Source organism: Phyllopteryx taeniolatus, chromosome 3 (genome assembly GCF_024500385.1).
Source record: "Phyllopteryx taeniolatus isolate TA_2022b chromosome 3, UOR_Ptae_1.2, whole genome shotgun sequence".
In the NCBI taxonomy this organism is placed as follows: Eukaryota; Metazoa; Chordata; class Actinopteri; order Syngnathiformes; family Syngnathidae; genus Phyllopteryx; species Phyllopteryx taeniolatus.
This window is the reverse complement of record NC_084504.1, coordinates 15405040-15431118: the sequence shown is the minus strand read 5'-3', so window position 1 is coordinate 15431118 and position 26079 is coordinate 15405040. Positions and strand designations below refer to the sequence as shown.

General features: G+C 41.2%; 1 protein-coding gene across 1 annotated transcript; it reads right to left on the bottom strand.

The window, feature by feature from the left end:
• Nucleotides 1–478: 478 nt before the first annotated feature.
• On the bottom strand, nucleotides 479–26079 carry LOC133474955 (guanine nucleotide-binding protein G(q) subunit alpha). The gene is made up of 7 exons (XM_061767161.1): nucleotides 25171–26079; nucleotides 11528–11712; nucleotides 6088–6242; nucleotides 5051–5179; nucleotides 3970–4099; nucleotides 3741–3894; nucleotides 479–917 (listed from the first exon to the last, which is right to left on the bottom strand). Exons 1-7 carry the CDS (start codon nucleotides 25304–25306, stop codon nucleotides 727–729), a joined length of 1080 nt encoding a protein of 359 aa, XP_061623145.1. The 5' UTR covers nucleotides 25307–26079; the 3' UTR covers nucleotides 479–726.

Genomic DNA, 26079 nt, shown 5'->3' with positions numbered 1-26079 from the left:
TTAAAAAGGACTGAAATACTGTAGTTTATTCTTTATGGGTGTGGGTGGGATATGTCCAAATACATTTGGTCTTCAACTTCAACTCTCAGTCACTATCTAAAATCAAACAATTGACAATTTTCCACCGCGAAACCATTGTGTCACAGCCAGATCAACGGCATAAAATGCAGGTTCATTGAGTCGCTAAACTGCGGGAAAAATAATGATTTCATCGACTGAGATTACTGTGAAATGCAATATTTTCAAGTGTTGATGATTCAGCCACAATTATGTTAAAGTATTTTGTTTTTCCACCAAAGGACGACTGCAAATACTGGGGCAAAATGGCCCCCACACATGCGCAGTCAAGATGGGTAGGTGTAGTTTGGTATACATTTTCGGACAGGTGGGGGGGGCTTGAGATGGGTGAGGCATTGGCAGGGGGCGGTACCAACATGATCAGGATTCACATCGATATCAAAATCAAATACTTCTAAAATCACAGTTTTTGCCTTTTTTATTATTACGAGTCAGTCAAAAGCGACTTAAAAAAAAAAGGAATGCAAACCTTTTATTTTCCTCTTTCTATAAATCCTTAATTAAATAGCAAGATCACATTTCAATTAATTTTCTTGCCTCTTGTCTGCCAACACATGGCAAATAAATTATTATTAGATGCAAACATTTGATTTGGATTTGTGTGTGTGTGATGCATCTCTTCACAGATGGATGCAGTCCTTCTATATGTTACACCAGGTTGTACTCCTTCAGGTTGAGCTGCAGGATGGTGTCCTTGACGGCGGCGAACACGAAGCGGATGTTCTCCGTGTCGGTGGCGCATGTGAAGTGTGAGTAGATGATCTTGTCGCTGTCGGGGTTCAGGTCCACAAACATCTTCAGGATGAACTCGCGGCCCGCCTGGGGGTCCCTCTGGGGACCTGGATTGAGCAAAAAAAAAATGTTTATTTTAAAGAAGCATTATTCCAGATTTGTTGTGTGTGAAAGGTACCCATATGGAATATTGTATAGGAGCTAAATCACAAATCTGAAATTTGATGGATTTTGTAGTTCAGCACTCCCCTTCTATCATCCCCTGATTTCAAATCCAAAGGAATGCAAAGCCATATCTACTGGCATCTGTTCGTCACTAGTTACAGTTGAAACCAGACGTTTATATAAAAACACATGCGCCCCCCCCCCCAGTCTGACATGAAATCAGAATTACTAAAATTATTTGCGAAACGCTAGAATAATGACAGGAGGATTTTTAAGGCAATTTTTCATTACTTTCTTAAAAGTCAGTAGTTTATATACAGTTAGATTACTGTGCTTTTTAACAGTTTGGGAAAATCCAGATGATGCTGTCATTTATTTGGAAGCTTGTAAAAGGTTTATTGACAATATCTGAGTTAATTAGAGACACCTGTTGATGTATTTAAACTAGGTACACCTGATATACACTGCTTCTTTGTGTAACATCATGGGAAAGTCAAACGAAATCAGCCGAGGTATCAGGAAGAGAATTGTGGACTTGCACAAGTCTGGTTCATCCTTGGGTGCAATTTCAAGATGCCACATTCATCTGTTCAAACAATTATACACAAGTATAAACACCATGGGAATATACAGCTATCATACCGCTCAGAAAGGAGACGGGTTCTGTCTCCCAGAGACGAACCTGCTTTTGTCCAAAATGTGCATATCAACCGAAGAACAAAAGCAAAAGACCTTGTGAAGATGCTGGTAAGAAGTGTGTCATTATCATTATCCACAGTGAAACGAGTACTGTACCGACATGTGCTGAAACGCCACTCTGCCAGGAAGAAGACATTACTCCAAAAGAAGTACAAAAAACAAGATTGCAAATTGCAAATGCACAAAGGGACAAAGACCTTAGTTTTTGGAGACATGTCTTGTGGTCTGACGAAACTAAAATGTAACTGCTTGGCCATAATGAGCATAGTTACGTTTGGAAGATAAAGGAAGACGCTTGCAAGCCTGAGAACACTGTCCCAACATTGAAATACAGGGGTGCAGCATCATGTTGTGGGGTTGTTTTGCTCTAGGAGGGACTGGTGCACTTCACAAATTCGATGTCATCATGAGGAATGACCAGTATGTGAAAATACTGAAGCAACATCTCAAGACATCAGCTGGGAAGTTAAAGCTTGGGCACAGATGGATCTTCTGAAACGACAATCACCCGAAACATACTGCCAAACTGGTTACAAAGCGGCTTAAGTATAACAAAGTCAAAGTTTTGGAGTGGCCATCACAAAGCCCTGATCACAATCCTATTGAAAACTTATAGGCAGACCTGAAAAGGCTCAGTTACACAGTTCTGTCAGGAGGAATGGGCCAAAATTCCAGCCAACTATTGTGACAAGCTTGTGGAAGGACATCCAAACATTTGACCCAAGTCATACAGTTTAAAGGCAATGGTACCAAATACTAATGAAATGTATGTTAACATTTGACTTAAAAATCCTTCTGTCATTATTCTGGCATTTAGGATATATAAATAATTTTGGTAATCCTAATTGACCTGAAACAAGAAAAGTTTAGTCTGATTTCATGTCAGACAGTGAGGGGGGGAAAGCGTCTGTAAACTACGGTTTTCAACTGTATAGAGAAGCTTGAATTTCACAGAAAAGCTGGGCCTGCGTGTTTCATGGGAATGTAGAGACCAGAACTCAGGGCTCTAGAATGCGACAAATTTGGCACACGTGCGAGCTAATTTTGTGCCAAAAAAAATAAGAGGGCGCACTGGTGCAAGCATGCCGTTGAAGGGGGAAATGGTTCTTACATTCTTGAATTATTATGCTCCAATATCATTATATGATCATCATTAAAAAAACAACAATACTATCATTTATCGTGATAGATTAGGATTTAGATTGATTTGCCATACGCAACAAGTACAATGAAACGCTGACTCACTGGAGCTCCACAGTACCAAACAGAATAAAAACAAGCAAGACAACAAATAAATACGCTAATAAAAATAGTACTAAAAGTCCTGCAGTGAAAATGTAACTGTTCAACAGGTGCACTGATTGTGGGTGAAAATTCAAAACGTTTCTGGGAGAATATATTGTTCTAAAAATGTGTAATCGTGGCAAGCCCAGGTGAGTCTCCTAGGCCCATTACACTTAGAGTGGAAATAGCGGCGGACGATAAAATGAAAAGAATGATTGACAACTTCTTCGTGAAGAATGTTAGATAAGGCCTGATTCGTCCGAAAGTCCTTGCCAACATCAGTAAATTACCGGTCATGCGGAATTGTATTCCATATAGAGAACTTTTGTTTATGAGATTGTTTGTTAATCACTTACCACTCAGTATTGCCTAAAAAGACAGGCCGCTTTTTTTTTTTTTAAAGAGTAAACCTGTAGAACTGTGGTGTTGAATGCAATCCGGTCGAAAATTTGGGTGCACATTAACTTTTGTGTTGGTGTAACCAAGAAAAAAATTAGGCGCACCAAAAGTTAGTCTAGAGCCCCGAACTGAATTTTATTATTTTTTTGCTTCCGAGTTAGGATCAGAGGCGACTGTGCTGAAGGGAATGCCGTTGTGTTGAGACCGGCGCCAGAAATTTGCTGACTTCTGGAGGTCGTATCAGAGGTACCCAACACTCACTTCTCCTGCCCTGTTGTGTTGAAAGCAATTGTCTCCGTTAGACAGTATTTTTGAATTTTGATTTGTGAAATGAAATGTGTTTGGAGGGTCTGCTGTCTCCGTGTGTCGCCGGGGTTACTCACCGTCGTACTCTGGGAAGTAGTCCACCAGATGAGAGTACATGATCTTCTCCTCCAGCAAGTCCTTCTTGTTGAGGAACAGAATGACAGAGGAGTTCTGGAACCACGGGTATGTGATGATTGTCCTGAACAGCGCTTTGCTCTCCTCCATGCGGTTCTAAAAAGAAAGTAGCTGTATAAGTTAAGAGGACGCAAAATGGCAGCCATATTGACTCAGTGAAAGACCAGCTACCTCATTGTCCGACTCCACCAGAACTTGGTCGTACTCACTGAGCGCCACCAGGAACATGATGGACGTGACGTTCTCGAAGCAGTGGATCCACTTCCTCCTCTCGGACCGCTGACCGCCCACGTCCACCATCCTGTCAATAGGCGGCCATTGTAGTTGTTAGACTACAAAAGTAGCAAGTAGGTGATTTTTTTTTCCCAGCAAATAACAGAAGATTGGTTTGATAAATAATCCGCGAATAGGTGAATTCGCAAACGGCGATCCGCAAGCATGCCGGGGGTGCACTGTATATGCACTCAAATTTCCCCATTGAAACTAGTTGTTGTAATGCCATTACAGTGGACTCCCCGCATACTCACGGTTTTTGATACCCACAGATTCACCCATTGGCCAATTTTGTTTTTTCAACATTTTTGCTACTTTTTTTTTTTTTTTTTCCATTATGTATGCCAGTGATTCCCAACCTTTATTGAGCCAAGGCACATATTTTACATTTGAAAAATCTCACGGCACACCAACAAACAAAAATGTCACAAAAAGTGGATACACAAGTCAATTATACACTTTCTGCCATCTAATAGAAGAGCATTTATTTGTTCTGTCTGTCTTTATATGCCGCTGGCATAGATGAATTTAAAAAAAAACATAATTTGTTGTAAATAAATAATATTTTGACCAATTAAGTGAAATTTGATAACTTCCCACAGCACACTGGTTGGGAATCACTGATGTATGCCATTACAATGACCATCAATTATCCCCAGATTTTCGTTATTCGCAGTCTGGCCCGGTCTCTATCTCTCGCGACTAGAGGGGGTCCACTGTAATGTGTTGTGATTGATTTCATTTTGTATTTGAATGTTTGTCGCCTTCAACAAAAGGCCGAAAGTGCATCCGCAACTGTGGCGCTTTTTTTCCCTCCACTTTACTCAAGCGGTGGCATTTACGCAGCTTGCTCGTATCTCAAAATTTGGGTCACAAAATAATAATAATAATTTAAAAATCAACCAATCGACAGCGCTTAACTCAAAAAACTTAAGTTGGGGGCACACATAAGTCCAGGTAGCACTGTCCATCTTGTTACCTGAATATGACGCTCTGTAGGTCAAAGGGGTACTCGATGATGCCCGTGGTGGGCACTCGGACCCTCAGCACATCCTGCTGAGTGGGTAAATACGAGCATTCGGCGATCCTGTCTAAAGCGTTCAGGTAACTGTGGGCATAAAAGAGTGAAGGTGGACCTCATTTCAGTATAAATGTATACCATACTTCCTCAAATAATGCCTAATATAGGCTCTGTGCCCCAATTACAGTAGTCGCAGAGTTCTATTTTCATGACCTTCATTATTTAATCTCATGTGTCTTTCTAATTATGTAATAGACATTTTTTATTTCATTGCCTTTGTATCTAATTTTGGTACAAAATATAATCTACAGATAAAAGGAAGAAATATTACAAGAATATATATTTTGGGGAGAATAAAGAATATTTTAGACAAAAGCAATATTACAAGAATAAAATTTGTGAATGAGAAAGTCAATTTGTATGCAAACAAGTCATAATATGTTTTGAAAATAAAGTGTTTTTTTTTCCAAGGAAAGGAAAAAATGTAAAAGGTGAAAATGTTATTTTATGAAAATAGAATAGAATGCTTTTGTCATTGTATTAAGATTCAGAAAACCTTACTGTGAAGATAAAATAAGGGTGCAACTCCAAGATTTGTTTTTGAAAATGGAAAATAAAAACATATACTCAACGCGACTAAAATATGCATTGAATAAAGGGTGTATGAACAAGAACAGAAAAATAGCTCTTTAAATATGATTTTACAATTTCTACATTAACAAAAAATGATTTTAAATGCTACTGTATATGACCTTACTGTAGTAAAACTGATTCATTTTGGAAGTTTGTTTTCAGTTTCGACATACAAAACAAGCTCTCTCTTTTTATTGGTGTCAGTTGGCTATACAAAAAAAAAAAGCACACAACTCCACATTTGGTGGCATTTTTGTCTTTACACAAAACCGGAGGAAAATAGATTTTATGTTTTACGGACAGATACATCAAAAATATTCAGCAAATTAGGACATCCCTGTCACTGTCCAATTATCACTCACTATTTGGTGGAGTCGGACAGCTGGTATTCCCTCCTCCGGTCGTAACACTCTTGGATGCCCGGGTCGTTCCACAAGCTCTTGATGGCGTCTACGTAAGGATTCTCAAACATGCTGACCTTCTCCACGTCCACCTCTCTCACCACGTTGGCGTTCGCCTGGCGGGGGGAGGGGGAGGGGGGGGACGTCACACCATCGGTCTTATTATTACTTATGCTAATTATGAACGATTCTATATCGAGTCTTCACACCCCGAGGCTCGACACGGACCAAATTTCTGAATCCCAAATCCGGTCGAGCCAATTAAGGGCAAAGTTTGTCGGCCCAGTTGCTGCTTCTGCAATGTGATGTTCCTTGTAAATGTGACAGCTCTTTTGTGTGCAATTCGGACTAAACGGCACATTTACTTGGAATTCAAAATGAGGTTAGTACGTTGCAACCAATTACACAATCAGCAGACATTTCATGAGGTACACCTTGCACAAGCCAATGAAATGCAGTTCAAAATCTTATAGTTTGTTACCTTGTATGAGGGTGCCATTTTACACCACAATAACAGTTATTTGTATTAATGTAAAATTCACATTGTGTGTGTTTCGAACAGCACTTGAGATGGGTCAAAATAGTATGCACTTTTTCAATAAGATAATTTTCTCTTTTCTTTCTGGGAGTTGATGTAAGTGTAATGGACCAACTTCCCCACTCGGTTGCGCAACTGCACTCGTTTCTGAAAGTGAAATAATTCAGGTCATCAATAACCAAGCATTCTTCTTCATTCTCCATCTTTTCCTAATTCCAGAAAACTGGGAAGTCTGAAATTTAACAATTTTTATTTTATTTTTTAATGAGAAAAGAAGTCCTGATTTTGCGAATATACATTTTTTTTTGGGGGGGGGGGGGGGGGGGGGGTAATAAAAGCGTAATACTGTAGGAATAAAGTTGTTTTTCAAGAAAAGTCGGTCACTTTTTTCTTCTAAGAAGACAACCTTATTTTAAAAGCAGAATTAATATTTTTGGGAGAATAAAAGTCCCATTTCTTCCAGATAAATGCATATCTTTTTTGATTCTTTTTCAAGAATCAAGTTATATTCTTTCAGAAATAAAGTAATCTTATAAGTGGAGAATAAAGTAATATATTAAAAAATAAATAAACGATAATACACTTTAAGAACAGTCATTTTTTCAAGTCATTCAAAAAACATGAGTATACACTACAAAGTCCTCAAGAATAGCCTAAAGTTTTTTTTTTTTTTTTTTTTTTTTTTTAAAAAGCATAATCTTATGCAAATATAAAATTTTAAGGCCTATTTTTCAGGGGTGGGGGTCATCCTTTTAAGTAAAAAGTGGTAATCATGCCAGAATAAAACCATATATTTCAGAGAATAGAGTGGTAAACGTTTGACTAGGAAAAATAGCATTTGAAAGGCACCTGAAGTCGGAGCTCCTTGGGCCAAATCAATACCCAACACACACACACCAAAGAAGCACTAAAAGACTATACTAACTGAATTAATCTACAGTAAAAGAAGCTATACTACATCTCACCATTTCATGGAACCTGTTCTGCAAAGAATTCAGAGTGTAAACCGCTATCAAATCTTTCTAAAGTTAAGAGGGGGCTTTTGTACGGTCTGTAAAACGTTGACATGGGTGGAGGTTGACGGCAATAAAATAGCAAATAACAAAAAAGCAAAGCGAGGATGTTAGTAGAGCAATTGTCATTTTCACTTCCGTGTCAATAAAGTCATTTGTCAGAAGCAGCACAGCACTTCCCATTGAAGGCTCGGTGCGCTTATCAGAGCACGACTGGCTACAAGTTCACATTTCAGACTCAATGGCGTTGCTGGCTAGCGGCACAGTGGTGCATTGTCGCTATGGTTCAAACATGGGAGGAATGTCAGGATTTGAAAGCACATGCAGTGAAGTTGATATACTAATAATGCATCAAGATACAGTGTTTGTACAGTTATTATAGTTGTAATGTTTAATACAGCAGTATCTTGACTTACTAGTTTAATTTGTTCCGTGACAAAGCTCATCGATCAATGTACTTGTATATCAAATCAACTTTCCCCACTTAAATGTATTGAAATGACAATCCGTTCCAGCCCCCAAAAAATTACCACCATTTTTTTTTTTTTGGGTTACATGACAGCTCAAAACTTGAAAAAATCGTCAGGTGGCGCATTCGTAAGTCAAGGTACCACTTTGTGTGTGTGCATTCCAAAAATGTGTATTAAGGTCAGCCCAGTATCTTAAAAAAGAGGTAAAGGGGATATGATGCAAGAGCTTTTGTTTCGACAGCTGTTAATCAGATGGTTACTTTGTTAAATGTGGATTATAAGATTCGTTTGTGCTTTTACTGTGCAACACCTATTCCAAATGAAGGGCCAGCAGACAACACTTACCAAAGTTAAGGTACTGTTTTTGTTTTGTTACTTATTTTTGCACTCGTATGACAGTAAGTTTAACAACCACTTCGCGTGACATGACCGTCGTGAAAGATCATCCATCGGAAATACTGTGAAAATTCAACCAATTTCACTTAAACAATGAAATGCTCTTCCACTAGTTGGCAGAAGGTCCATAATGTATTTTTATTGGTGGTGTGACTTAAGATATTTTACAATGTGAACAGTTTTTTTTTACCTGTACTTAACCTTGGTAAGACAATTGAGAACAGTTTCTCCCTTACAATGCCGACCTAAATGCAGACAGTAAGGCAAAATAAAAGCAAGTACGAGTAAGTAAATATACATACACAACTTGTACAATGTGATCGTTACATATTAACATAATATAGTACATTTCATCATAACTTATGCTGACTAAAAAATGGTGCAGCGACCTAAGAAAGATTCTATTTCCATTTTCCTATGGTAATTTTTTAACACCCAAAATACTAATATCCAGCGCTCCAAAACAGATCTCGTCAATGTTAAGAGCTTGCACTGTTAAACACTAACTGTGGAGTCTATCTGATACATGCCATTTTTGGTACAGTAAAAAAAAAAAGAAAATTCAAGCCATTCGCCTTTGGAACTAGGAAGCACACAGATTCCTTGCAGCTCATGAAAGCGACTTGCCTATGATGAATACTGTACATCAACAATGCCACCATGACCAAGCACACTGGCATGGTAAATTTGGATAAAATGTGAAACTTTCAAACATTTTCAAGCTTTTTTAAAAAAAAAATATTTACAATAACTTTAATGTACTGTAATGTGTGTTTTAGGCCACATTATAAACCCTACAATTTTGTACTGTATGGTAATATGGGTGCATATGGCCTAAAAAAAAAAAAAGAAATGCTTCAATGTCACGGACAATCAGCTATATCGGGTGACACCCCCCCCCCCCCCTACATTACTACGTTCTATCAAGGTTCCATTGTATATATATTTTTTTGCTTTATTGAATTGAAATCACCCACTCTGTCGTTATACAAATGTCTGATGACGGCAAAGGGCACAGACACAGCTACAAATTTTGCATGCACAACACCCCACACTGCCTTCTACTTTTTAAATGTCTTTATGTGCCTCGGTACTCATACTTTGACTAGGTTGCATGTCTCCTAATCTTTGATATTTGTACATTCAATTTAGACTATTTATATTGTATATACCACACTTTTATTTAGCTTCTTTATACTGATGTTTATTATTTATACTGTCTTTTGTAGCACCGTGGGCCCTTGAGTACCATAATCCTCTGTACTGTATGCGCTACACATATTGTAGAATTGACAATAAAAGTACCTTGTACCTCGTGTGTTCCATTGACACTGAAAGTCGGAACTTGGAGCTTCGTAAGCCCCAAGTTGAGTGATCTCAGCGCTTCCCAGTCTTAAAAACGTAAAGCAAAACTTGTAACTACATGAGTAGCAGATAGCAAGAATTCTATGTCGACCTGAGATTCAACTGACTTTCCGAGTTGGACATACGACTTCAGGGAGAGGGGTTCTGATTCAAATCAAGACCCGTAGCTCCAAAATTACATTTGCGTTCAACTTGAATGCACCATTAATTGTAACACACAAACGCCAGGTTCTCAATGCGTGCTCCACTGTAAATTGGAACATTAGTCCTCGGTTTTACCTGATGTCGGGATAGTGGGGGACAGATCGGGGTCAGTGAATCTGAGAGGCTCGTATCACTCCGTCCCCAGTGCCACCTGCACGCATGGTCACATGCCCGGGTCATGAGTAGAGTGTGATGTTTACGACAACTCAAAGTCTCTCTTCACACGAGAGATCTCCCAAAATTGGCGGATCACTGCCAAAAGACAAAATGTTTCCATCTGTTCCTTTTACGCAGAACCCAGCCAAAGCAGGATGTTGCCACAATTGTGTGCGTGATTTCAAGCAACATCCCGCAATCAGAACATTAGGCCACATCATCATCTGGTGTCACGCATGGTGAACCGCTGTTTATCGTGTAGTTGTGCCACGCGGCTGCGAGATTTAATTCTCTTGCTGCCGGTTGAGGTCCCGATGGCCATAGGAAAAATCGTTTGCACCGCAGCTGGTTTCAGGCTCTGCCTAACTACACCTGTGTATCCAATGCTTTCTGCTAAGTCTTTCTCAAAACACGCCGGTTCGAAGTGATCAGCACAGAGTTTGGAATGCTTGCTAGGCACCCATAGCTGACCACGTTACTCCCCCTGTCGAGTGACTTTCCCTATCTACTGATCACATATTCCTTTTTCACTTGGAAAGCCAAAGAAACTCTTGCCGCTCCCTGAACCATTTGTACAACCAAATACCACAAAATAAAACATCGTGACATCGCTAAATCATACGACAACAAATATACAAGGACGGGAAAAATAGCATGGAAAAATAGCACGCAATGCCGAATGAACAGGGTGTTTGGCTTGTGTTACGTCACAGAGCCGGATAGAGCCCAAGACCGGAAGACGCTGGAGGCAAAAAGCAGAAGGCACAATATGAATCATATTTATAGATTTAACTGGTGTATATTTGCTATATAATCACTTCGAAATGGCAGATTTGGTTTGTAAAGGGGTTCTAGAGTTAAGAAAATGTTTAACATCTTAGTCCGCTGACTTTAAAAAAAAAAAAAGTGGTATAGCGGGGGCAAGAATGATGGAACGTGATACTGCGAGGGAACACAGTATACAGAAGAGCAACAGTGGGGGGAAAAAGCGGAAAAAAATGCCAGCTTGTGGAGGCAGTGTAAAAGAGGTGACAGATATGGTTACTCTGAGGTTACATGAGGATAGAGGACACATAACTCCACTTTATCTACAGACGGCATGAAATGCAGCACTTCGAGGACACAGGAAGTGTCAAAAAAGGACAGGAAGTGATGATTGGAAGGCTGCTCTTAGTCAGATAGACAGACCTCTAAAAATACACAAAAACTCTTCCGCTGCTTCTCCTGCACATTTTTGCTCTTCCAGTTTGTGGGTTTACCTTGTTGTGCTCGTATTTGTAGGGGATCTTGAGCGTCTCCGTGGCCCGGATCATGGACTGCATGGCGGTAAAGATGTTCTGGTACACCAGCTTGGTGAAGCCTCGCTTGTCCTCGTCAGAGTAGCCGGCACCGTGGATGATTCTCATCTGCTTGATGAATGTGCTCTTACCACTCTCGCCCGTGCCTGAAGGGAAAAATAAAACATCATGAGTAACTTTTGTATCATTTAAAGACTACTGCAGCATTTATAATCAAAAGACCATTTCACACTAAACTGTTCCAGCTTCAGAGTAGTTCTTAGAGCTCCAGAGGCGGGATGGCTTCTGTGTTTTCATGTGTATTACAGTACAAAGATATAAAGGTTTGACACCGTACCAACAATCACGTCTCCCACTGTTGTGTTGAAATGCAGTGACTGTATTAAAAAAAATAATAATAATAATTTTTAAATGCATTTTTCCCAGATTGCTGTTCTGTACAAAAACGGCACTGACGCAGAATGGAGGGACAAAGTCAACCTGGCAATTTTTCACCTTCGAAGGTAGTATCAGAGCTATAACAAAGGCGAGATGGCTTCTGTGTTTAAAGACCACAGGGTCTGTAAAATGATTTCAGTGATATGTTTCTAAATACATTAAATATGTTTGAAGTGCTGAAAATGTGCAAAGATCGAGAACAATTTAGTACCGAATTGTTGAGCTACAGCATTAAACTCTATTTCAGTTGTCTGTATTTTTGGGGTGTGGCTAAAACCAAGCACAAGTAAGCACATCGGGTTTCTGGCATCCCCCACTATACAAGTACTGAGCGCTTTCATTGCATCAGTGGCTAGTCGCCACAATTGCAAGTTACTTAGTAATAATAACTTGACCCATTTGCACCACTTCAGGGAAGATGCTTTTTAAAGCATAGCTTGCTAGCTAACTGCATGCTGTCAGTTAGCTAGCAAGCTATGCTTTAAAAAGCATCTTCCCTGAAGTGGTATGCGTTTTGTACTATTTGGGTTACAGTTTATCTGATGTGTGGACTCACACGCGGCACACTGAGCGAGGCGGTGCCGAATTGGATGCCACCGCCGCTGGTCCATGACCCACCTAGCTCGCTAGCGGGAGCTAGGGGCCAGCTAGCTGTGCACGGGTCCACACAACAGAGATATTTCAGGGAAAGTTAATTGTTTATTACGTTCACTAGCCCACGACCTCGCTAGCCCGCTAGCTAAGGAGAGGACTGGCTACAGGCTCGTCTAATACGTCACCGCCGCGCTTGGTGTTGTGTCAGTGTGTGTCTGTCTGAGTCAAGTTGTGGTGGCCCTGTCAGAACCTCTACTGGCTCCATATACTGTATTCATGATATAATACAATTCATTTCAATGATTATACATACATACAGATTAATTTAAAACACGCTCATACAAATCATCCATCCATCCATTTCCTGTACCGCTTATTTTTGAAAAGCCCCTCTGAATAGTTTCGAGTGACAAAATATTGACAGTTTAATTCTTTTTTATTTTCACTTTTGATGTTTAATTTATTCAATATGTCTTGGCTCTATATAGCTACTCTAATATACAATAATGATTGTTTTATTTACAGAATGACTCATTACAATAAATTGTGAAATTTTTGTTTAGTGATATTTCAAAACGAGTTACTCGAGTAGATTTCCAAGTCAACGAAAACATGATGCTCCAATAAAATTATAACGTGGTTTCTTGCATAGATTTAGCCTGTATAATTAACTTCTGTTTCACCGTTGCGTCTGCCTCTGAAGCTAGAAAATTGACTTTGTCGGAATGGGTGACATCAGGATTTAACAATGCTGGCCAAAATTTTTTGCTGAAGCACGAAAGCTACAACAAAGCCATCCTCTGTTACAGCTCTGATAACTTCTGCGAAACTGGAAAAATGCTAAGTTGATTTCTTCATTCCTGCCATTCCATATCAATGCCGTTTACAAAGAACAGCCAAGAAAAACATACATCTCTGCAATTGTTATGAACACAAGTGTCACATGTTTAACTTCACACCCCTGTCTAAGCCGAGCAGACTACCTTTATACACAGACCTCTGTTACAGTTCTGATACCACTTTCGAAGGCAGAAAACTTCCAGATCGATTTTGTGCCTCTAATCTATGTCAGTGCATTTTATACCAACACAATTTGTTGTTGGCCAGAGCTAACATGGTGTCAAGGAAACTTATAACAATCCAACCTACAAACATATGAAGTTCAACCGGTCCCAATCTAGCCCTTTGATTGAGAGACAACTCCTAACGAATCCTTTGGTCCATAGTGTGTGCTATCTGCTCGTCTCCAAGCGCCGACAGGAACCATTTGGGTGTGAAGAGTTGGGGGGAGTTTTTCTCTGGTTCATTGAGAATGTTGGCAGGCCAACAGAACAGACTGACTGGATCCTGCCGCCAACTCTTCAATGGTTTTGGCGAGGAAGAGCGAAAGAATGAATGTGTGGCTGTTTTTTTAACATGTCGCTGGCCAAGAGAGTGCGACACATTCCGGTGTTACAGTCAGGAACATTACTCTGCACTGTATAATTTCAAACTCTATTTCAACCAGATTGGTCTCTGCAACAACACTTAAAGGAACTCAAATTGGATAGAAAGGCCATTTTGGAGCCTGAAAACAAACATTCGACCACAGGTCCTCAAGTAGACGTTAGCATAGATGAAACGGAACAAAAATCTTCCAGGATTACAGTGACCAATATGATCATGGTTATCAGTATCATCACAATATTGCTAAAAATACAGTAACGTAAACAAAAAAATGACAGATACACGCACAGGGAGCTTGTTGCGCATTAGAAATCGTAAACAGCAATGCTCCAAATGAATTTTCACTGATACAATCCCACAAATATACATGTAAATTGCAATGACTTCAACTAGGGAGTCAAAACATCTGTAATTATCTTGAATTAATTTTGAAAGTCGAAAAACTACTGATCTCGGAGACACTAAATACTGTAGTGACTAAGTAAAACTTGAAACAGTGATATTAGCCGTTGGCCAGTACTGTGGATTAGGGTTTTGCTTCACTATTCTGATGTTCTTGGATTGAGTCTCGGCTCGGACCCTCCTGTCTGGAGTTTGCATGTTCTTCCCTTTGTGCTTGTGTGTGTTTTCGGGTACATTCCACACACATTCCAAAAACATGCATATTAGGTTCACTGGAGAGGCTCCAGCTCACCTGCTCCCCTAACTGAGAACAAGCGGCACATAAAATGGATGGCCAAGATAATACTAACCATGTGAAAGTTTATCATGGTTTATGATGAAAATTGCCATCTCTAATTGAGCAAGTTGAGCTGGAGAATGGTCACATTTTTGGTCAATGGTACGGAAAAAAAATACAGGTTCACCACTGATTGTTATTAGCTTAGGGACAAAAAAAAAGTATGCCATCTCTTGCAATGTATCGATAGCCTAGTTCAGGGGTGGCCAACTAGTCAGAGACTAAGAGCCACTTTTTTTTCTGTGTTACTGCAAAGAGCCACATCATACACATGGGTACACATGAACATCATCTTTTAATCATGTATGCACGCATACACAGACCTCTGCTCAGCCAGATCTAATGAAAATAACCACACCAACATGATAATATCAGTAATTTTCAACAGTTAACATTGTGTGCACTGTCTCACACACACAAACTCTCAGTTCAAGCAAGTCCACAAACAATAATAGAATAATTTTCAATAACATCTTTTTAATAATTTTTTGAAAAACTGCACCTGCTTTTCTGCCTTGCTTTTCAAAGCGACCAACTTGTTCTTGCGAAGTTCAGTCCCTTTTGGAAATTCCTGTTCGATGTTAGGGTGGAGTGAGCTGAAGTGACGCTGAAGATTTGAAGCTTTGAAATGCGCTAATGCTCTGTGACATATAAGGCAGATCGGCTTGCCATTACGTTTAACAAAAAAATATAAACTCTCCCACTCTGGCAAAAACGTCCTGTGTTCTTCTTCATATTTTCGTTTGGCTGTGCTTTTTTTCCCTGCCATTTCAAGAGGTAACTTGACGGAAATTGTTTACAACACAAATGATGTCACACCAAAGATTCTCTCGTCGCTCGTTTGACGTCACTCAAACAGGCTTACATGGTCAGTGTGCCAACTAGCTGTAGGGGGAGTGAATGACAGCGCCAGCCAAGCATTTTTGACGCATGTCATGTGACAGCTCCTGAAGAGCCGCATGAAACTAGTTAAAGAGCCGCATGAGGCTCGCGAGCCGCGGGTTGGCCAGGCCAGGCCTAGTTCCTTGTGTAAGCGGTATAAATCGGTGAAATTACCTTGATCAATTATAGATCAGATTAAAAATCACTCAAGCGCCATTAATCAGTTATTTTGATGTTAATTTTAGATGGCCGTAGTGTCTTTTAAGAAAGTTACCATGCTGAAAGAGTAGGTTGTCTTGATGTCTCCATTTGCTTTACACCCCACATTCACAAATGCCTATAATAAACCATCACATTCACCTCAATGACAAGGACCAGTAGCTGAGGACACCACCAACTGGTGATGCGTAATAATGACTTTCAGCAGCTATGCAAAGAATAGAAAGTCTATTTTTTTTAACTACAAATAAGTGGAACAGTGAGGGGGGCCCTTGAAATTAAATAATACCAATGGTAGTTTTTGATGTTTAAAAAAAAAGGAAAAAGCACAAGGATCTGGATTACTCCTGCATGACAGTAATCTTAGTACTGTATGTTTGCAGGACGTAACAGTAGCAACATGACAAGTTGCTGCCATCTTTGTGGAATTTTCTAAAATGCGTGGACTGAGCACTTCAAACAGCTCTAAAATCCTCCATAACAACAATGAAAAAACAATTGCAGAAGTATTTTCCACCCCACACTGCTTTTTTCACCAGTTCCATTTGCCCTAGGTGTTTCGTGGGTGTGTGTTCCAGTTTTTGTCTTCCCCCTGTTTCAAACACACCTGCTCCTGAGAGCATCTTCACCACCTGTGCCTCGTTCACCCTAATTACACCTTGCATTTAACCTCGTGTCTCATTCTTTCTTGTCGCCAGTTTGTTGTACCTTGTCATCGCGTTCCAGCATTCCTTGTTTCCACGTCAAAGACTCACAGTAAGACTAGACCCTGTTCCGATTATCGACCTTGCCTTTTTGCCTCACGTTTTTGGATACTGTTGCCTTTTTTGGATTGCCTGCCTGTGTACCGACCTCTGCCCGTATATTAAACCTCTCTTTTTTAAACTGTCCATTTGTTTAGGAGTCGTGCATTTGTTCCGTTCATGACAGAGGGAACTGGCCATAACGTGGACCCAGCAGACTCAGACCCGGTGCGCAAAGCCTTTCAAGCGCAGGGTCAACGCCTCTCGAAGCAGGATGAGCAGCTTGCTGCCCTCCACCTTCATCTAGAGGGACTATCAGAACATCAGGACAATATGATGAGGCAGGTAGCCTCGCAGTTTGAAGTTCTTATGAAAATGATTCAAAAGAAGGAACCAGTTGGCACAACACCTGATACCACCACGGTACCAACATTTCCATGTGAAGCGGTCACCATGCAGCCACCTGCCACCTCCGCTGCTGTCTCCCCACAGCTCTCTCGACCGTAGAGGTTCTCTGGAGATTCTGGGAAGATTAAGCCGTTCATCACTCAGTGCGAACTCAATCTAGAGCAGCAGGCAGCAGCCTTCCCCACCGAGCGAGTGGTACATTACATTCTTGTGCTTATCTCTCCAAAAAACTGACCCCAGCTGAGAGAAATTATGACATTGGTGACTGTGAACTGCTGGCAGTCAAGGTGGCTTTGGTGAAGTGGAGGCACTGGCTAGAGGGGGCACATACTCGGTTTTTAGTATGGACAGATCACAAGAACCTGGAATATCTTAAATCTGCTAAGAGATTAAATGCGAGGCAGGCTAAATGGGCTGTTTTTCACGATTCAATTTCACGTTATCCTACCAACCTGGTTCTAAAAATGGTAAGCCAGATGCTTTATCGCGCATTTTCTGCGCAGATAATTCTTTGTCCGACCCTAAAACCATTTTGCCCAAGTCATGTTTCGTTTCTGCTTTTGTTTGGGACATTGAGACTGCGGTAAAGGAGGAACACTCTTAGCCCTGAAAATTGCCCTGAAAACAGGCTTTATGTGGTTCCGACCTTCAGGGAAAGAGTCATCCACTGGGCTCACACTTACTGGACTGTATGTCACCCAGGCATTGCCAAGACTCAATCTGTGGTCGAACAGCGCTTTTGGGGGCCCAATGTTAGAAAGGATGTTACCAATTATGTCAATGCTTGCCAGGTATGTGCTGCTAACAAGTCCTCTCGTAAACGTCCTTCTGGGGAGTTGCGACCCCTGCCAATACCACAACGTCCTTGGTCAGACATCTCCGTAGACTTTGTGACGGGATTACCGGCCTCGAAAGGAAATACCACAATTCTCACAGTCGTGGACAGGTTCTCTAAAATGGCACACTTCATTGCACTCCGGAAACTCCCCTCAGCTAAAGACACTGCAGAGTTAATGATACACCAGGTATTCAAGTTCCATGGTTTCCCCAAGAATGTGCTATCCTATAGGGGTCCCCAATTCATTTCGCAAATTTGGAAGGAGTTTTGCAATCTCATAGGTGCTACCGTCAGTCTGTCATCTGGGTTTCACCCTGAAACCAACGGCCAAACCAAGAGGCTGAACCAGGACCTGGAGACTGGCTCCTGTGAAGCGAGACTCCAGGTGGAGTCTCGCTTCACAGGAGCCACGATTTAGGTCTCTGAAACTGGTTTGGGTCGAATTCTCTCACAATTCCCTCCCCTCTGCATCCACTGGTCTATCGCCTTTTCACGTTGTGCATGGTTACCAACCATCTCGATTTCCTGCCATAGCCCCAGAGTCCACAGTTCCAGCGGCATTGACCTTGGTGAGACCCTGCAGGAGGATCTGGGAGCGAGCCCGCCAGATGCTGCTGCGCCAGGGACGGTCCTACAAAACCACTCCTGACCGGCGGAGGACACCGGCCCTCAACTACAAAGTGGGTCAGCGAGTTTGGCTCTCCACCAAGCATATTCCACTCCGAGTGGAGTCCCGGAAGCTCACTCCCAGGTTCGTTGGGCCCTTCCCCATCACAAAGATCATCAACCCTGTCACCGTGAAGCTTAGGCTCCCAAGGTCAGACTGCTCAAGCCAGCCCGGGAGTCCCCTCTGGTCCCACCTTCCAGGCTCCCTCCTCCCCCCCGGTTCGTGGATGGGGGCCCTGTCTTCACTGTGAGGCGGCTGTTGTCGTCTCAACGGAGGGGGTTTCAATATCTGGTGGACTGGGAGGGCTACGGGCCTGAGGAACGTTCATGGGTGACGTCTGCGTTTATCGTGGATGGCTCGCTCATTCGGGACTACCACGTTGCGCATCCAGGGGCTCCGGGGCCGTCTGGGGCCGGCCATTAAGGGCGGGGTACTGTCATGGGTGTGTGTTCCGGTTTTTGTCTTCCCCCTGTTTCATACACACCTGATCTTGAGAGCATCTTCACCACCTGTGCCTCGTTCACCCTAATTGCCCCTTGCATTTAACCTCGTGTCTCATTCTTTCCCGTCGCCAGTTCGTTTTACCTTATCGTCGCGTTCCAGCATCAAAGACTCACAGTAAGACTAGACCCTGTTCAGATTATCGACCTCGCCTTTTTGCCTCACGTTTTTGGATACTGTTGCCTTTTTTGGATTGCCTGCCTGTGTACTGACCTCTGCCCATATATTAAACCTCTCTTTTTGAAACTGTCCATTTGTTTTGGAGTCGTGCATTTTTTGGTCTTGTCCTCTGTTCCGTTCATGACAGAGCGAACTGGCCATAACATGGACCCAGCAGACTCAGACCCGGTGCGCAAAGCCTTTCAAGCACAGGGTCAACGCCTCTCGAAGCAGGATGAGCAGCTTGCTGCCCTCCACCTTCATCTAGAGGGACTATCAGAACATCAGGACAATATGATGAGACAGGTAGCCTCGCAGTTTGAAGTTCTTATGAAAATGATTCAAAAGAAGGAACCAGTTGGCACAACACCTGATACCACCACGGTACCAACATTTCCATGTGAAGCGATTATCGACCTCACGTTTTTGGATACTGTTGCCTTTTTTGGATTGCCTGCCTGTGTACCGACCTCTGCCCATAAATTAAACCCCTCTTTTTGAAACTGTCCATTTGTTTTGGAGTCGTGCATTTTTGGGTCCTATCCTCTGTTCCGTTCATGACAAGGTGAGTTTTTAGGGTAAGTGACGCCATTTGAAACATCAAGGTAATTTTGACATATCAATGTCTCAGAATTTCAGCCCATACAAGTGATTGTTGGATATTCTTAACTGAAACTTGTCAATTAAACGGTTGAGGAAATATGTTCAGAAATAATCAAGTTTTACTGTTTTGCTCTAATTTGAAGGCATTTTTAACCACATTTTCTAGAGGCAAAATTCCACAAAAATGTTCTCAAAAAAAGCAAATCTTCCCGACACAAAACTCAATTTCTTCTGAACCCATCTGATTTTCAAAATTCTTGCTGCGTTGTACTCGGTTTGAAGTGGACATTTCAACCAGACTCTGCATTTTGACAGACTGTCATTTTTGGTCTGAAAATGGTGTAAAATAATTACCGCTGTTTGACATCACTTTAATGCAACCATTGCATTTAGCAATCAAGCCACCAAAGGAAAGTGATCTGGATTAAAAAAATAACCAAACAAATAAGAAGAGTCAAGTTTTTAAACACCAAACATGGTGACAGTGGAGGAGGTACTAATGAAGACGTAGTTGGAGACAGCATAGCAGGTGGTGGTCCATGGTGAATATTTTTTTTCATTGGTATACAATATGCCATTTCTGGATTCAAATCTCAATCCTAACCGCATGGTTGCCAGTGGTACTATGATGTTAAAAATCCTTACCCACATAACTTTTCTGGAGACGGAAAGAAATACTGACGAGTGGAACCAGACTTGAGGACAATGAATGCTTGACAGCCTAATACATCCCAAGTTCTATGTACGAATATTCTACTGGAATGGCTATAGCTTTATGATTTACAGTGAACTTCCGTTCATCGAGGGGGACACATTCCAGATGCACCTGTAATAGGTGAAACTCCGCGATAGACCATAAAACGTTTGATTTTTAAACACATTTAAATGTATTAAAACTCACTTTTATAAACACATTGCCAACATATTTTAACACAAAAAAAGAAATTGCCAGCATAAATGTAGATAATGTTTTTTTAATTATTGTGTAGTGTTTACATGCCTGTGCCATTAAGAGGTGGGGTCTGGTCATTGTTTACGAGTGTCTATGTGGGACTTGACAACAGCAACTCCAGCGGCAGTGTGCTCTTTGTGTGTTTGTATTTTACTGTTCTTGCAGTGTTCAATAAGCGGCTGTTAAGTACATCAGCGACTGACTCTCCTTTCCAACATGCGAGGGTATTACAGTCAGTAAGTAAACTGTTAAGACCCATTTAAAAAAATAATAATAATAATTTAAATAAAAAAATCGCTTAAAAGGAAACTCAATATAGGGGGGCCTGAACGATGACTCTCGGGAACACTGTAATCCCTTGATTTCTCTTTACATGTGTAAATGTTCAAGAGTAGATTTTATTCCAAAAGTTTTAAAAGATTGTCAATAACGATCAAGATTTATTTTCAGACTGTTTCTCTTCCTTGGAAGTTAACTCTTAGTCTTCACTACCAACTTTGTTGGACAGTTCTCTACCCAACAGAACTCTGCTCAATTATTTACTTAGTGTACTTTTGACCTGTTGACCAGCTAAAAGCTGTGACAAAAAAGTCGTGCCACATTCCTTCCATCAAGTAGCAAGAAATGTCAAAGGTCTTCATTCACATTAGACACGTGATGCAATGCCACTGGGACGTTGTGCAGATGTTATCCACCCGTCCGTTTTCTCTACCGATTCTTCTCTTCAGGGACACCGGGGTGGAGTCAATCCGGCACAAATGCAGACTACACCCTGGAATGTCCACCTGTTTTATTTTTTTTAAATGAACCTAGCAGACACGGTTTTCATAAAGAAAGTTTGACTATTCAATGAATGCAACATGATTAAACACCTAATGCAATTTAGTCTACAATGAACCTAACAAAGTATGTACATAGACACTGTGTACATAGTTTGCAGACTTCAATCATAGCATGTGTTTTACAGTACTAAACGATCCTAACGTACTATTAAAAACAAAGACGATTTTGAGTATTCAATGAACCCATACGTTTCTGAAAACCATGATATTCTTAGTCTTTAATTAAACTAACATTCATGTTTTTTTTAACGTTAAAGACAATTAAATGTCTTAAACATTTTGTAAACATTGACAGTAATTTAGGACCTTCAATAAATAATTTTGGAGGGTCGAATTGGAAAACTCCTGGGAATTTCGGCCCATACGAGCTTATTGGTGGATAATTTTAACGAAAATGTGTCAGCCAATCAGAGAATGAGTTGCCCAAGTAGCAGATGAGACCAAAGGATTAAGTAGATACTGTATGTTGAGACTGAAACAATGAAGTTATATTATTTTACTCTAATTTGGAGATTTATTTTTTTTAAACCTGATTTTTTTTACAGGCGATATCACACAAAAACATTCCTCAATAAGGTAATTTTTTCTGACCAAAAAATGAGAACCCATTACTCGATTCTCAAAATTCCTGGTGCATTGTACTCAGGACGAAGTGTCCGTTTCAACCGGACTCCACATTTTGACAGACTGTCATTTTTGGGAACTCTTGTCACATTGCTAATTAAAGACAATTCATAGACATTAATTGTAACATTTGTTTTTGCAAACACTAGACAATGTAGTCCTGACAAAAACCTAACATCCATGTTTTTGTAAACAAAAAACAACGTAGTTTTCAATGGACCTAACATACATGTTGTATAAACATTGAAGAAAAAAAGCCTTTGATAAACCTGTTTTTGTAAAGACCGAAGGCAATATTCAGTGAAATGACAGTTAGCCGTCCAAGTTTTACAGTTGAGGTCTCTGCCTTCTGCGGCTTCCAGCCCAGGACTAACTCAGTTCATCAGCATGCACTAATTGGGGATGAGAAGTCTTCTTGAAAGTTCCCTCTGAACACTGAAACACAACATGCAGCTTCCTGGGAGAGAATGGGTGAAACTCTCACGCCAGTCCTGCTTCACCACCTTCAACTTTGGGCCTTTCGCCGCCTCCCCCCGAGACAACGGGATCCGGGAGAGAGAGAGAGCCAACTGGCAGTCGCTTTCCACAACCATGGTCATCACATCTAATGGTCTTTTTGCTTGACAACATAGTTAACTGGACCGGATGGTGAGTAAATAGAAAATTGATGTATCCCAGGTACGACTAATACTTCACGACAGGAACACCAAGAACACTGAGTAGGATGTAAAAGAGGCTACTGAATGTTTAAATCAATGCATTGCAATAGTCTATTATATCCAGTACATCACAAACTAGAGCGCCCTCTGTATTCCAGTTAAACATTTGTGTCCTCGCTATGTCACAGATTTCTTATTGATTGTTTATGAGTTTTTACAATATACAGGCAACTCCAAATTGAATTGCTCTTTTTGTGTAGTACCTTGTTGTACCACATTTTGCGGTGCATCACCGAGCTCTACGAGTAAGGATGCGGCTTAAATGACAATGCACAGAGATCTCTCCCCCTCCAAAAATGCTCCAGTAATGCCTAATTGGTCCCACAGAGGAGAAAGACTATACTGTACGCCTGTGAGTATTGTTGTATGCTCTATTTGTATATTTTGCAGCTCCATGAGTGGTAAAGCAGCAGTTGTTTGAAGGTTTATAACTGTTACATCCATCCTTATTTCTGTTAGCCCATCCACAGCATTTTACATATGTTAGCATTAAGCTAGCAGACTTTTGTTGGACAACATTATCCGGTTTGGTTGGGCATTTTGGTGTTTAAATACACAATGCTTAATTCTCTTTGATTATGTGTCAAATTCACAGTAAACTTCAACTGGAAGTGACGAGTAAAGCGCTTAAAGGAAGCAATCTTTGCCTCTTTTTTGACAACTGAATGAACCAGAATCTACTTTTCGTTTCCTCCAAATTATGTTAAACATTGTCTCCAATTTCTTGCCAGCAAGTGAGGAGAGAAATACTTTAAAAATGGTGTTTTACTAAAAGATCAAGTATGTTTTAATAAGTTGAAATGTCTTGAAAGCATGTGAAACAAACAAAAAATTTAAAAAACAGCATATAGTCTCTCTTCTGCATATTGTGGATTTTCACCAATTGCAGCTTGGTCTGGAACTTATCCCTGGTGATAAACGGGTGCACTGCAACCCACAATTGCCCCACATAATAATAATAAACACTTTCCCACCCCTGCTCTTTACACTGCCACTTGTGACATAGTCTAATCATTATACGGAGCGTCCTTCCTTTCAAGCAACAGACTTTGGTCTCGACACTAGACTTCTTCAACTCCAGTTGGACAGGTTGTCAGCCAAGCATGCAGCAGCTGTGGGGGTTTTATTGCACACTAACCATCTCCAGTCATTCAAATGAAGTGTAGCGTGTTACACTGTCAATCAAGAAGACTGATTTAATATCCTTGATATCCCCCTTAAGGGCCATGTACTAGTACCCCCTTTGTCTTTGCTATTAAGGCAATTCAGTGGACTACTTAGTCGAATAACTAGGGTGAACTAGTAGAATAACTGTCTCTTGCTAGTTTTTTTGTTTTTTTTTGCATTACTAGTGCCACTTTTGGCCTTCTAGTATGCATATAAACATTATAAATAAACTAGTGTGCTGCACTTGTAACATGACTGGGCTGAACCAGTAGGCATGTGTCATGCACTAGTTGCCTCCTGAACACAACTAGTAGCACCAAAACGAACACTGGACGTTTTGACTCAGAAGTAATATGTAAGTGCTCTACGACAAGTATTCCGAAGTTGTCCTACTAGTGTGAAGAAATGTCATACAGTAGTAAAAAAAAAAAAGTAATAGTAAGACCCAGTTGTTCTAGTAGTTACACCCATTCTGCAAGACTTAAATGGCTCCGATATCATTGATATTCAACTTAAGGTCCATGTACTAGTATGCTTTTTGGTCATCACTAGTGGGACAACTTTGGCATACTAGTAGGACAACTGCATGTTACTAGTGAAAAGTAACTGTGCACTCCTACTACTAGCAATATTATATTATTATAACATGATATTTTACAAATTAGCATCTAGCGCTTCACTAGTAGTACTAGTAGCGCACAGATATCAACTGCACAGATTTGCCTCACGAGAAACATGTCGTAATAGCATGCCAAAGTCGTCCGATTAGTGTGCAGAAATGTTATACAGGAGCGGGGGGGAAATTACTAGAATGACATTCTACTAGCGCGATGAAGCGTCTTCCTCGTGAGGACATAGTGTACTAGTACATGGACAAGCTGCATATCGAATAAATGCTCAAACTGCTTTTCCATAGAATCTGTGCACTGGACTCCCAAAAGCACCCGCGCAACTTGACACAGGTGGAAGCTCCCATTGATAAAGCCCCACATAGCACGTACGAGATAGACAAAAGCAAAAAAGTGAAAGATTTCAATTGAGCTCCACGCTCCCTCCAGCTTACCCAGCAGCAACAGTTTGAGCTCCCGCCGCGCGTCCCTCTTGTCCCGGCGGAGCTGCCTCTCGATCTCGTCGTTGATCCTCCGGGCTTCCTTCGCCTCCTCGCTGAGGCAACACGCCATGATGGATTCCAGGGTCATCCTTTAACGCTTTTCTCGTTTTAATTCGCTACGGTCAACGACTCTCACTGGTTTCGTCCCGGAGAGGCCGGTGCGCGAGGAGCGAGTAGGCCGGGGAAGGCGCTCATGCAGCGGCCTGCAAATGACGGAGTTGCCGAGGAGGAGTGGATTGGGATATTTGAGAAATAGACGAAGCCCGGTTCTTCTCCTCCTACTTTCACGTCCACCGCCACCTCAGACTCCTCTTCCACTTGAGTGCTATCTTAATTGGTGTAATCTGCTTTACCGTCTCCGGGTGGTCAACCGATCCGTTTAAGACACATCCTGAGTGGGATCTCGTTAAGCGTCGCCATCGATACCTCCTTCCCCACCCTCGCCACTCCTTCCGTGGGAAAAAAAACAAAAAAGATCTCCCGTCTTCAGGGCACGAGACGCACTCTACTTTCCCCTTTCTGCCTCTTCTTTCCGGTGGCTCCACTCCCCGGGCGTGGTAAGGCAAAATATGGCGGACCTTCACTTCCAATCCGCTAGACAAAAAAAAAAAAAAAAAGGATAGGACCACACGGTACGCTCGCTCACAAACGCCCCAAAACGACGCTGAGCGTCGGCGAAAGCTGGTTGCAAAGCCAAGCGCCCTCCATGGCTCCGACTAGGTGGGGTGAAAACGACGGCGTGATGAGTCTGGTTGCCTTCTTTCTTTCTTTTTTTTTTTTTTTTTTATTTCTTTCCTCTCCACCGTAATCGTCGTGTGTTTTTATGACAGAGGCCGTCTATGGTCCACTCCTTCTTGGCTG

What these genes read in the sequence shown, in the direction of transcription:
- LOC133474955 (XM_061767161.1), bottom strand. Translation starts at nt 25,306, where the DNA reads ATGACCCTGGAATCCATCATGGCGTGTTGCCTCAGCGAGGAGGCGAAG. An exon ending in TGGTGGAGTCGGACAATGAG is followed by an intron (nt 3,895 to 3,969) that starts GTAGCTGGTCTT and finishes CTTTCTTTTTAG; the next exon opens with AACCGCATGGAGGAGAGCAA. An exon ending in CTACTTCCCAGAGTACGACG is followed by an intron (nt 918 to 3,740) that starts GTGAGTAACCCC and finishes TGCTCAATCCAG; the next exon opens with GTCCCCAGAGGGACCCCCAG.